The sequence below is a fragment of the Fistularia commersonii genome, chromosome 9, assembly GCF_037954325.1.
Source record: "Fistularia commersonii isolate RoL2024-O1a breed Wild chromosome 9, RoL_Fcom_v1.0, whole genome shotgun sequence".
Lineage (NCBI taxonomy): Eukaryota > Metazoa > Chordata > Actinopteri > Syngnathiformes > Fistulariidae > Fistularia > Fistularia commersonii.
In genome coordinates this window covers 4152810-4166744 of record NC_141292.1, presented here as the reverse complement: position 1 = coordinate 4166744, position 13935 = coordinate 4152810, and the positions used below count along the sequence as shown (strand labels likewise).

At 36.3% G+C, this 13935-nt stretch overlaps 1 protein-coding gene across 1 annotated transcript; it reads right to left on the bottom strand.

Annotated features, from left to right (window-relative positions):
• Window positions 1-46: 46 nt before the first annotated feature.
• On the bottom strand, window positions 47-12185 carry agxt2 (alanine--glyoxylate aminotransferase 2). The gene is made up of 14 exons (XM_086152050.1): window positions 12043-12185; window positions 11435-11523; window positions 10876-11066; window positions 10651-10774; window positions 10458-10552; window positions 9485-9578; window positions 8545-8638; window positions 7536-7636; window positions 7072-7164; window positions 6166-6298; window positions 5467-5555; window positions 4807-4956; window positions 2663-2761; window positions 47-2146 (listed from the first exon to the last, which is right to left on the bottom strand). Exons 1-14 carry the CDS (start codon window positions 12125-12127, stop codon window positions 2045-2047), a joined length of 1539 nt encoding a protein of 512 aa, XP_086008176.1. The 5' UTR covers window positions 12128-12185; the 3' UTR covers window positions 47-2044.
• Between the last annotated feature and the right edge of the window lie 1750 nt (window positions 12186-13935).

Below are 13935 nucleotides of genomic sequence, written 5' to 3'. Positions count from 1 at the left end.
TTTATAATAGCTTTCATGAAGCTAAGTCCGGCTTTAACTTTCCCATCATTTTTGAATTTTGCTTTATTGATGAGCCTCTTGAGGGAAAAACTACATGTTGAACATCAGAAGAACATTCTCATGATGAAATGCTACAGTGTTGAAATTATCTTAGTTGATGAAGCTGCCTTTTTTTTTCTCAGTTCTGACAATTTGCAAAAATTCCTCTGGCGACGATAACAAAATTGCGTCTCTTTGGTTGGGATTGTACAGATATTTCCGTTAATGATTTATCAGTGAGACAGAAAACACTAAGCAATTTCATCACAGTGCAACTGGCTTCTCAACTGCTGTTATTCTGAAAAGTGTTTTATTCTTTAACAGTGATTCAGTGGAGTCAATCTTAAGTTAGTAAATCAGTTTGTTGGAGCATCAACCAACATTCAACCCAGTGTCAATGTCTGGACATTGTCGGTGTTCAACTGGATGCTTTCTGGGAATGTTCAGATCTTAAAAAAAAAAAAGATTAATCTCTGAAGCTTACATCCTTGGTCACCATCTGTTCATTCTCATATTTGTGACAGGCAAATACCTATCAATAAAAGATAGTGATAATTAATTGTACTCAACTTTTAGTATTTGACTAGAGTACTTTTTAGCACATTCATTCATGCATTTTGCCATTACAGTACCTAAAAACAGTCCAAGGAACTTTTAAAAAGAATATTTTCTTCAGGGGTCTTTCCTGATAATTATAGCATTCATTTTTGTGAATGCAAAGTAAATAATTGAAAATTGGACTGGGGAGCGCGTGTGTGTGTTTGTGTGTGTGTCGGGGGGAGGGGTCAACCTTGAGTGTCATTCAGAAGCCCTTGTTTTCAATTTTGGTGTGTACCAGGACATCTGCCTGGTTACACAGCATCACACCTTGTAATCCATCAATCCCTCGAGTCAATGTCAATGACATTGATTTTCATTGGTAATGTTATGACTTGATTCTTAGCAAATGTAGACACAAAAAATTCAAGTTCAAATATTTTCAATTAGAAAAAACATACAACAGTCAAAATATACAAATAAACCTTAAACAACTAAAAATAATTGAGTTTGTGCTGGAAATTTTCATGAAGTGCTAAAAGTTGGTGATAAGTTGCAGGTTTTCAAATTGAGTTCATGGAATTGTGATCCATCATTGCTGCTGTATTTCTGAATGTACAATGAAATCTAGAGCAATCGTGATGCCACACTGTATGAAGAGCAAGAGAAAAATCAAGGCTGGCGGGGGGATGAAAGCTGCAACCTTGAGGACTGAATGCATGACTGGGAAAGGTATTATTACAAACACCCTTGTAATATCGAGTCCATTATTTGATAACCATTCTTACTAGCTTAAGACAGCGCTCTCCCACTTTGCAGCATCCTGACTAACCATATAAACCTGTGCATGTCCATAACATCCCGTGGAATCACTCTTGCTGCCTGCCGGAGGCATGCTGAAGAGGTTGAAGTGAGGATGTATCCCCTTAATTACATTTCGAAGCAACTTGGTATGGGCACCCGTGTGTCCAAGCGACACACGGGTTGTCGAGGCCACCTATATGAACAGACCACTGAGCTATTTCTGGATTGACCGGTAAAACACTTGGGTTTTTCTAGGTTGAGGTAGTTCGGCGCAAAATGATTCCTCCTGATGGTAAATCAGTATTTGTGTTTATAATTAAATGGCGAGATAAGATTACGAAAAATACAAGAACTAAGCTAAAGGTCAGTAAGTAAACAAACTGCATTAAGTTAATTGTTATTAGCAACGGTTAAACTCATCATTGGTTAGCTTTTTCCCCTAGATTAAAGGGGAGCTTGATGAATAAAATAAAATAGACAGCTGATACTTTTGTGTCTCCAAATTTAGACATTATCTATGTTCTATGTTCTACAACACTGTTTTCAAAGCCTTATTAAAGAAAATGATAGCGGTAAGAAGGTCACAATTCACATTTTGAGAATGTTACAAAGTTCTATTGAGTAGGTTTCCAGGTCCAAAGCCTTGACTGATTCCTGTGAGACCTCATCTTCTTGCCATGTAGTTGAAGACAGATTTGTTAAAAACTGCCAAGAAGAAATCGACATCTTCCATCGTGATGCACAGGGGAGGTTTGATGCGGAAAGTCTGAAGGAGTGACGAAAACAAAAGTTACAGAAGACAAGAGTTCAGCGGTAAGGTTCATTTGAAATCATGTTACATCAGTTAGATAACATTTTTAACTAAAAACTAAGCTGTCAGTTTAGTGGACTATTTCTTAACTTTAAATTGTCAATTTGACAAACATTTAAATTATGATCTTTAAAGGAAATGATTTGGGGAGGGAGGAAAAAAAAAGCCAAATTGTTTTTCAGTTCTGATGCATTTCTGGTCCTTCATTTACTGACTTTTAGCAAATTCTCTAGTTGATTCAAATAATTCAAAATAATTCTTAAGGTAATTTTATGGCTATTTCAAGGTAGTTTTTCTAAAAAATAAAAATTGAGGAATTTCAGTGTTCTCATAAAGATAAGTTGAATCCTTGCGTAAACAAAGAACACCTTGGCTTGCTGTGTAAATGAACTTTGTTCCAAGAGTTGCTCAAATGAAAATTTCCTGTAAATACTGTGAATAAAAGCAATAAAAGTCTTGAAGCGCTCTTACCTGTCCATAAATTCCTCCTTTGCCGATCAGGATACCCATGTCCTTGATGTCCTCAAAGATCTCACTCATCGCTTGAGGAGGCAGAGGCTCCCTGCTGGTCTGGAGATTGGATAAAAGAGGTTGATCGGACTGATTAGGTTAATCAGTAATAATGCTTTTTAGAGCAACGGCTTGTATCAAAACATCATTCAGTTCTTAGTTTTGGTATATGATGGGGCCAAATTGAATTCTAGGCCCACATCTAGAAAATAAACCAGTGCTAATGCTTCTTGGGGTATCAAAGGCCTCATCAGTGAGGAGTACAAAGGGTGTGTATACATTGCTGACAAGCTGTGCAAGAAAGTGCATACTTTAAAATTGGATAAATGACAAGGTCCCATCCAAAACTCTATTGCGCAAAGCCTTACCAGAAAATTTATTGTTGGAATACGTGGCATATATGCTACATGCTAGAGCACAGTCATTTCTCATCGCGGGCCACATACGGCCTAGGTAGATGTCAAGTGGGCCGGACCATTAAAATGATAGCATACTCAGCAAAAAGTGACCAAAACACATGTCCTTCCTCTGTTTTGGTGTAAAGAAGTACAAGGACATTAGGAAAATCCTGGAATTTAATGAACAATCCTTTTACAAAACATTTCATGAAACACATCATATTTCCTTGGACAAGCGTGTAATTTACTTTTATCATTCACATGTATGCATTGCAACTGATCCCACTGATCATACAAAGGCACAACACTTTAACAAGTAATTAGTATTCAAAAATATAGTAATGCATTTTAAGATTAAATGAGACTTATAAAGAAAGGGATTTTAAAACCATTTACACATGTGCATGTAAAATCTAAATTGAATCCCTGCCTAAACCTTACAAACTAAAGAGAGTGCTATTAAATGTGTAGGGAGGAAAGTATTCACCTGTCCTGTAGATGTGTAAACTTCATGCATGAAACATGCATACACATACAATCCATACTGAAAATGTATGGAGTTGCATGAACAGTAGAATTCTACCATACTCTTTTGCAGTGAAGCTGGTGACAAACATTAAATTGCACATTTTCACTAGCAATTAGTTGGCTGGCTTTTACCGCTGCTTCCCTGATTTCTCGGCTATCGGTTAGTGGACTGCTGTTTCCTCAGACCCGCCAGCAATTCGTTGATCTTATCTCTTCTCAGTTGTCCTTGCAAGCTGTCATATTTTTCGTTGTGATGAGTCCCGCAGTGGCGCCAAATATTATATTCCTTAAATATCAAAACTTGTTGCAAACACACCAAGCTCAAAGGTTTCCTGTGCGTCTCTGTAAATAAATAGGATGTAGCCCATATTTCTTTGAAAATTCTATACTCTCTATCTGCTTTTCTGTTTTGATAACGAAATGTTGGCTAATGAGGGAGTAGCAGGGAGGTAGAGAACAGGGTAGAAACAACGTCGTAACAAGCAGCAGATGGCGCATTGATAACTTCTGCTGATTGGTCTGTCTCAGTGATGCAGCTTATCGTCTACTCTGACCAAAGTAGTGCGCCACCCCCTAGTAGCTTAATTTAAAAAATTAAATCCTTGTCTCTCATGCCTTGTTACACTTTCAAATTATCCTGCCGGCCTGATCAAACCTCCTTGCGGGCCGGTTCTGGCGTGCGGGCCGTATGTTTGACACCCCTGTGTGTAACAGAGTTTATTTCATTGAACATGGGAACCTTTCACATCCAATATGGGAGTGAATATTTCTGCAATTATTTCTAGAGGGGTCATGTAAAATTTAATAGTTTTAATTTCTGTATGTCTTTTACAAGATCTTTTATTTAGCTGTAATTAACAGAGTGTCTGTACTGCATTAATCATCGGAATTATGAGCCAAGGATTTCTTGGGATGGGGCCATATGTTGTTTTGTTCTAAAAAAGCTGTAAAAAATGAAAAAAAAAACATAATTGAGAAAAAAGAAACACCAGCTGGTGATTCATGCAGGGCAGCAAGGACTGCTGATGTCAATTGCTGCTTCAGCTAATGGTTAACTGGGCCACTGCTGAACCATGTCCCCAGGAGGTCCCCCACCACAAATGCACATACACACACGAACACACACGTTTTCTACGCATGTGAGGAGATGTGACAGTCACTTAAGTTCAAACTAAATACCTTGTCTGTTACCATTTCCACACCGATCTGCAGACCTTTTCCACGGACGTCACCGATGATTTCATATGTGTCTCTGAGTTTAGCCAGTTCTTTCATCAGATATGTGCCTACTTCCAGAGTGTTCTGCTGTAGGCCATCTTCTTTGATAGTCTGGTGAGTTAAAAAAAACAGTTTGTGAAAGCTACACAGTTCAATGCAGTTCAATTCTATTTTTTAGATTAGATTTCGATGACTTTTTTGTATTAAATGTAATAATAATATCTATCTGAAAAGTTTGTGTAATAAGAGCCACAGTGCCAGTGATATGATAAGCCTTTCAGGATGAGCAAAGGATGCAAATTTTCCTTAAAACAAATTAAATAGAGTCAAATGAAATCATCTGGATATAGAAACTAAACGTTTAAGTAAAATGAACTCACCCAAAGTAGATCAATCCATTTTAACAATGCAAATGTTTCACTAATGAGAGAACTTTCTAACGCCTATCCAAATCATGTTTTCAAAACCTATCCAGGCTCAAGAATTACAATTCAAAGTTCCATGGTTTTCCCACATTTTCTTTATGATAACTGAATCAATCCTATTAAAAATACAGCTTCTATATTCTAATCATCATCCACTAAGTGATGTGAAATAAATAATGCAAGAAGACAAGCTTACATCAAGCACTGATGAACCAACAGCACAGGCCACAGGATTTCCTCCAAAGGTATTGAAGTGAACTCCCTGAGCGAATGCAGCTGCAATTTCTAGACAAAGTAGGAATCATCAGGATGACACAGTCTGTTTTCAAATTCAAATCGATGCTAAAGATACAGTTCTAAAACTACACAGAGGTCGATATGCAGAATCTCAGTATCCTTCAGGTTTGCCACACTTTATGTCCTTCCTCAACATACACGGAGAAGCTTGTGAACACAGATTCTCTGTATCTACTGTAGATGTAACTGTGTCAGTAATCAGGCCCTTTTGTTGGAATCGTCCCTTCGTAGTTGGTTGTGTTGAGAAGTTCTCATCCATACAGTCCCGTAGTACTATACTTTCACAGCAGACTTTCATGTTCATTTCATTGTTCTCCCTGAATTTTGACATTTTGAGAAGCATCAATAAATGTAATGTATATTTCTTCCCTTGCTCTCGTGATAGTAAAACTGTACATTTCATTTCAAACAAGTCAGTCTAATAATAAGTTGAAGGGGCGGATTAAGCTTATGTGATAAGAGGATTGGCAAGGTTCACATAACCCTTAATGTTTCTATAGATGTTAATGAAATGAGTTATTATTGAGAGTCAGCATTTTAGATTAAGTTCTATCAAAAATAAGCCAATTTTAGATGGAGATTTTTTTTTTAATCTCACCTGGTGTTGTCACAACAGCTCCCATTGGGAAACCATTACCAATCCCCTTTGCCATGGTGACCATATCAGGAATCACATCATGACCTTGGAATCCCCAGAAATGGCTTCCTGTTCGCCCAAATCCAGTTTGTACCTGTCAGGTGCACAACACTTCCAACTGCTCATCGGTATTTACTAAACACCATGATTCATTATTTAAGTATCAGTAACAGAGGGGTTAATGATAAAAAAACAGTGAATATTTAGATATTTGCATATCAGAGTTTCACTTAAATGTTTTTTTTTACTATTTTCACTGTTGTGTGGTCTGTAACAATGAGCTACAGACTTCCAAATTTCAAAAGAAAAAGATATTAAAATATTTGACTTTGACTTTACCTATACTTTACTCCCAAGACTTGATTTTACTTTTGTTTCAGATGTTTTGAAATAATTGTTACCTACTATTCCACATGCCATCATCCTACCTTAAGAGTAGAAGTCACTGAAAAAATGCTGTGTGGAGATCGTCAACAAATAATTGCAACTATTTACCCATGTATACAGTGTGATAAGATGTGCATTAGTGTAGCCAGCTTATTGCTTTGAACTGCATCATTAGTACACATAAACTGATGAGAACACAAGCATACTAGTCTTGAATTAATTTCATGACTGGATTCCTTCATTATCGTCTCCGTATGATATAACAGTGTTTACATTTTTAAAGACATTTGGCTTCTAGACCTAAAATCTTCAATCCAAAGGTGAAAATATTCTTCAAAATATTGTGAAAAACAGATATGATCATTAAATGCTTTGTAATATATTCTCTCTGCTTTTCCTAATCTCATTACATAAAAAGATTGCATTTAAAAGAAAGGCAAGATACTATAAAATACATTTAGAAAAATGTATGTGTCGCACCTCATCAGCAATGCAGATTCCTCCTCTCTCTCTCACAAGTTTGTAAGCCTCCTTCAGATAATTTTTTGGATACTGCACAGCACCTCCAACTCCCTGTAATCCAAAACAAAGTTACAAAAAACACTTCAATAAAAAAGGATATATCATACATACAATCTGAATAATGTGTGGGTGTGTCTATCCACACGTATACATACATATATATATATATATATATATATATATATATATATGTGTGTGTGTGTGTGTGTGTGTGTGTGTGTGTGTGTGTAGTATACACACACATATATATATGTATGTGTATATATATATGAATGTATACACACAAAAAACATATACATACACACACGCACACACACACACACACACACATATGATATGTATGATGCAGTCTGTGCATTGTGCATTTAAATTGCTCTAACAGTCTGCTGAGAGATGAGATGGCAACATTTTTCTAAAATTACCTGAATTGGCTCACCAAAAAAAGCAGCCACTCTACTTGGAAGGGTTGTAGCAAATGTCTCTTTCAGCTGCCCAATGTAATGATCATTTGCTATGCAGGAGCCTGTGAAACAAACCAAACATGTACTGCAAATATTAGTATGTGTAAACAAATAGCTAATGCAAGTATTTATGCCATCTGCGACCGTCTATCAGAAATGCACTGTAATGGTGGCTCAGTAGAGAAACAGCCAACTTGAGAAACAGCCAATATCATGATTTGCTCAATATCAATAGAGTATTTTGAGTGCAACAGTCCATATTTGCCCTGGTCTACTATATCAGCTTGTCAGCCATTTTCAAACAACATTGAATAGCACAAATCTTTACGACTGAAGATTAAGACTAATAACTTGTATGGGAATTTTAACATTTTGTTTCATCTTGGTGAAGCGAGACAAGATTAAGGTATTTATACAACACAGCCCTGCTATGATCGCGATCACTATTAAACAGTATTATACACTGTAGAGATAAAGGGCAGTAAAACAGCTATAATAGTGGTAGTGAGAGTGAAGAAGATAGGCAACCTTTCTGACCCTTTCCAGGTAGTGTAAAACTCACAAACACATAATGTACGATCCATGGCAAAATTCGTGAAAAAGGTAAAAGGTCAAAAGAGGTAAATTATCAACCGTTGTAGACTTTGAACATACTGTAACTCCAACAACTTCCTGTTTCTTTAAAAAAACAAATATATCTTACCCTCATGAAATATATGGCAAATTAAAATGTAATTTATTTGGCTCAAAGGCAGACAGCATACTTTGTAGCTAAATCCCTTTTAAAGAAATGAGTCCTGACCCTGAGTTTAACATACTTGATAGTAGGTAATGTGAACATGGTAGTAGGCAAGTTTCAAAACTAATCATAAAGTTGAACCCCACAGATAATGCATAGCTGTGAGGTTGTGTTTTCTGGGAGCAGCAGTGATAACCTGAGCTTGCACCATGACCCCTTGCATTAGGATACCTTTGGGACAGCTACATTCTCTGACTGTCTGCACAGGAGAGTCTCTGCAGTGACTTCCTCCCCAGGGACCCCGGAACACATCAGGGCACATTGTCTGTTTGAGCAGAAAACCATACACCATCAGTCACCCACAAAATTTATGCACGGCAAAGAGTTATTCATGAATTCCAACATAACCCATTATCAGGCCAATTTCTCACTATATATAATACTATTTGCTTGCTTATGGAAAAATTACAAGCATAACAGACAGCTCAAATAGAATCAAAAGACTGTCTTTCCTGTAAAACCAAGAATTTCAAGCCTATTTGCTGGTCTTGTGTCACTGTTTTTTTTTCCAATAATTACATAGTGCTAATTTCTCATTGACTTGGAAAATATTTCAGTGACATTCAGACAATTTAAACATTTTCTGTTTTATATTAAAGTATCAGGTGTTTCTAATCATATGGAATGAATAGGTTAAAGTAATTTCCAAAAGATTTTCAGCTAATTTCTTATTGATTTATATTAATTCCAATGCGTCATTGCCAATGCAGGACTTAGTTGGTTAAACCCCCTGTCCAGTGATTTATACTTGATGCTAAAAATATCACAGTAAGATGATATGGTTCATGGATGCATTACTCATACGCATTTTAACTCCAAGGCTCCCGTCTATCACATTTTGGGTTGATTTTATTGTATTCTAGGGGAATTCAGTCTAACTGTCCCCATATATCAACATCATTTTTCACAAAAAGTACACCATGTCAAAAAATAGTGACGCTTACTCTTCATACTTATCAGGTCTCGGTAAGTTCAAATAGCAAATAGAATATCAAAATGTGTATGAAAAACATGAGCCTGGGTCTGAGGAGGCTTTAAATCTACAACTATCAATTCTATGCTTTTTTTCTGATGAGGAATCTAACAAATAAATCAGTAAATCTATACATACAGTGGTGCAGCCTAAACCACCAGCAACAGGGAACTTGTACACAGAGTTTGCAGTCAGACTCAGGGTCTGTGAGCTTCCGCCATGGTATGATCCTCTAGAGGAGAAACATAAATCTATTATAGTGAATACTTTGAATACCCTGCAAAGAATTCAGAATGACTTATATGTTAACAACTAATAACAACAACTTAAAATAAAAAAATCTAGAATAAAAGGCTTTATTTGAATGAATTGACTGAAAAGGATAGACTCAGACCTACAAATTCAATAAAATATCTATTGGCATGGGCAGTAAAAATGGCTTGAAAAGTGTATTCTTTAAGTTTTAATTATTTTATTTATTTAGTAACTAATAAAAAATTTTCACTGTCATATAGGGAGCATCTGTTTTAAGTCAGTTTTAATCAATTAAACAGTATCAGTTAACCATTAATCAACACAAAGACTTTTTTTGTTTTATTGTCCCTTTTAAAAGGTAGATAAACATGCTCCAATTGCTTCAAAAAGTGTAATGGAAATTAAAACACATGAAAACATATAATATCTTTAAATTTGTATGACATTAGTGATACCTGATTTGATATGTTCTTGTGTATTCTTCGGCAAATCGTTACCTTCTGCACCTACTCTGTTACAGCATTATTGCTATTATAATTATCATCATAACTGTTATCTCATGATTATTTTTGTGATTGAGTTCATCTTGAGTCGTCTTTCATTTAATTGGTTACTTGGCAATAAAATGCTAAGATGTAATAGTTTTTATCATGATTTCCTAAATCCAAAAATTTCCTCAAATGACTGTACTCAATGATAAATGGAGTGGCAAAATTTTGACCTTTCTTATTTAAATATGATTCAAACCACTGAACCACTGTCAGGACCATCGCTGATTTATTTGTAACCATTAAAATTATCATTTTTCCATAAAGCAAATAAGACATCTTAGTTCAGTTCATCAAAAGGATTGTACCTTAAGGAGATAACATCATAGTTGCCGGTATGCATCCGAGCCATTAAAATAGCTAGGTCATTGGCCTCTGAACCACTATTTGTCAGGTATATCACCTGGAAAGAAAAACATGGAATTTTATTTTTTGGTACAGGCAAGCTATTCCTCCAGCCACTTCTCCTCCAGTGATTAAAATTAACATCCCACACTGTACCTTTAGTGGATCTGGGAAGTGCGAAGCCAGTTTCTCACAATACTCATGGAGTGTTGGATACACATAGATATTAGTAGTATGCCACAATTTTTTCAGTTGCTTCTCTGCTGCTGCAGTGACTTTTCTGATCCCATACATATGGAAAAAGCACAAGAATATTTTTTAAATTAAAAATGTGTATAAAAGTATCACTGTTGATGTCAAAGTAGGCCGAAAGGACCTCACGGATGGCAGTGTCCCACACTGACTGTTGCCACGCCAGCAAATAGATCAAGATATCGTTTCCCATCCACATCCCACAGCCACTGCATGTAACCCTGGTGGATGAACACTGGTTTCTTATAGGAAGTAACCTTCATGATCATAGGGTTGCAGTTTTGCTTGCGGATGTTAATCATCTGCTCCTTGGACATGCCCTAGATACACACAGACACACTAGATGAGATATACAGTCACACAAAATTGGATATTCAGTCCCTTATAGCCTCCCGAATAGTCATGATGTGCGTGGTCATCTCTGCCACTTTGTGCTGTGGGGAGGCCACTGAAATAACACGTCAGTTTCAGAGAGTTTGGGTTAATGTAGGACAATGTATTCAAGGAGATAGACCTTGCAAACAAGCACAGATTAAATACAGACTGGGTGAGTGAGTAGGGTACTCAAAGTACTAGGAGTGTTTGAAAAAAACTGTCCTCAGCAAAAATCTAGATATTTTAATTCCAATATTTTACACATGCTTGTAACTAAGATGATATTAAATATTTATCACATTTTCACTCTTACCTTATATTCTTCTGGTTTGAAATCGCAGGGAGGCATTTCCATGGGGTCGACCGGAACATTCTTAAATGCAGATTTCTGACACAATACACCTGTCAAATAAATGCAATTTACGTTTTATTCGGTTTCCCCCCCTGATTTCAATGTCATATATATATGAATAGAAAGTCTAGTGTTGTTGGAGCTGTAACAGGCTTATTCGATCATACATACCGTTAGATGTCAGATAACAGTACAGTGGGTCTACTTTCGACTTTTATTGATGGATACACGGACTTTTGAGTGAAAAACTTATCAAATCTTAATTCCGGGATTAGCCAAAGTAAAAACAGAAATAGCATACAAACAAAAGGCTAACTGGGTTTAGAACAAGATAAATGTTGAAAAAAAAGATTTTGAAAAAAGTCTCATGTCAGTAACATTCTTAGCTTGTCATCTAGAGGGTTAATTAGTAGATTTTTTTTTTTTGTTTGTTTGTTTTTTTTTTTTTTTTAATAAACAGAAATTATAACCGAGAATGACAACAATCAAGCTAACGGGGTATTTGAAGCAGCAGTGAAAGACCTCAACTAACTTCAACGAGATTTTTCCCCGTTTCCGTGGGAACTCACCACTTGCCAAGTGGAGTTTGGACACACCGGACCGTCCATTTAAAGCCGGCGCACGGCCTCTGGCAAAGTTTAAAACTTTATACATTTCGCACCGGTGCGAAAGAACCGACACTCCACAGTGTTTCGTCGAGGACTAACCCTCTGGCACGGCGGGTCTTAAATAAACTTCGGCCGTCTTCGATTTGTCAATGAGTAACGACGGGCCGTCACCCCCCGGCCATGACGTCATAGGATGCGCGCGCAGGTACTCACATCAGCTGGGGGTTCCTGACAGTAGCTCAAGGAAAAAGAAGAAAAATTATGGTTCTTCCACTGATTCTTTCCTTCCTAGTCGCCTTCTTTTCTTCCTTGATTCCTTGTTTAATGCATCTTGAGGAGAGGACACCTTGGTGAGAGAAGGCGAGGTGCTATGAGAGGAAAATGTCATGTTCTATCTCTGCTGTCTCTCTTATCCTTGTTTGTCCCAGCCTGCACACATCCTGCCTATTTTTATTTATGTTATTCATTCATTTTTGTCACTCTATATTGTTTAGTTCTAGTTGTGTATTTTTCACCCTCGCTGTTCCTTGATGTTGCCCATTGTCATCCCGGTTGTTGTCTGCTGTCTATTTTTTGTCTTGCTATCTTCTGCATATTTACTTCCTATTATTGACATAACTGCTGTGTAAAAGGAATTTCTCCTATGGGGATCAATAAAGTTTATCTTATCTTAATTGTGTAATGGTGTTCTAATCTGATCAAGCAAGATTCCAAGTGTACTCATGGACCCACATTGTCATTATGTTATGAATGATTCTTGATCGTTGATATTGATGAGAAAAAAACAACTTTATTTATCTCTGCATAAAGTCAGATAGTACTGCAGCAATGTCACTGACATTGAAACACAAAGAACAGTAGGGAGTTTAAAAACTGACCCAGGTGATTGAGAAATAACAGAAGTTGCAATGTCAGAAAGGCCTTTGAAAAATGAAGAAATTGCCAATTAAGTTGTCAAGTTAATAGATTTTCAGATGTACTGTTGATACAAGAAAACTTTAAATATAATTGCCCTGTTGTTATAGTCTTATGATGTGCAAAGCACTGAGGTTAATTCGAACAGCAAATATGTTCATTTGTATAAATTAAGAATAAGAGTGTTGTGCTTAAACTAGAATCACTATCATCTAAAACTGCAAAAATAACATTGAAATGACTTAACAATGTTGGGCATAAGGTGAAAGTTGCATTGTTTTCAGAAAATACTCTGCAGTTTCTGAGAAAGATAAATGATCTGGAAGGTATGAGGTTCTTGCATGGATGTCTGTGCACAAGATCCAAGGAAACATGTCAGTGATACACAGCCTTCCTAATACTGAGAATAAAGCGAACAGGATATCTCAGAAAATAGGGGCCATGGGGGTTAATGTTGACAACTCACAATGCAATTAGACATCCAAGTCAATGCTAACATTAGCAGTGAGTCCCAGTCAGTGCATGTCATTAATAATTTCCCCATTCGATTAATATCATTGCAAAAAAATTCTCAACTGGAATGAAAAAAATGCTTGGCATTTTCTAGAATTTTTCATTGTTATCTGCAAAAAAATCTAGAAGAATTAACGTGTATAAATATTTATATAATATATAATTAATCATTTGGTAATGTGGCTATTAAGTAAACTTAAAATACCTACAAATAGGGAAATAAGAGGTGGAAATGTGATGGAATAAAAAATGGGAAGAAAAGACAGTGATTACATGCAAAAGAAATGCTGTCTGTGTTTGTAATATAAACACTGTCATTTAGCATATTTTGTTCTGTCAATTAAAATCCAAAAGATCAGATTATGGAGAACCAGCAAAAACATATATTATAGTATGGCATAAACTGTTTAATACAGATGTGGAATT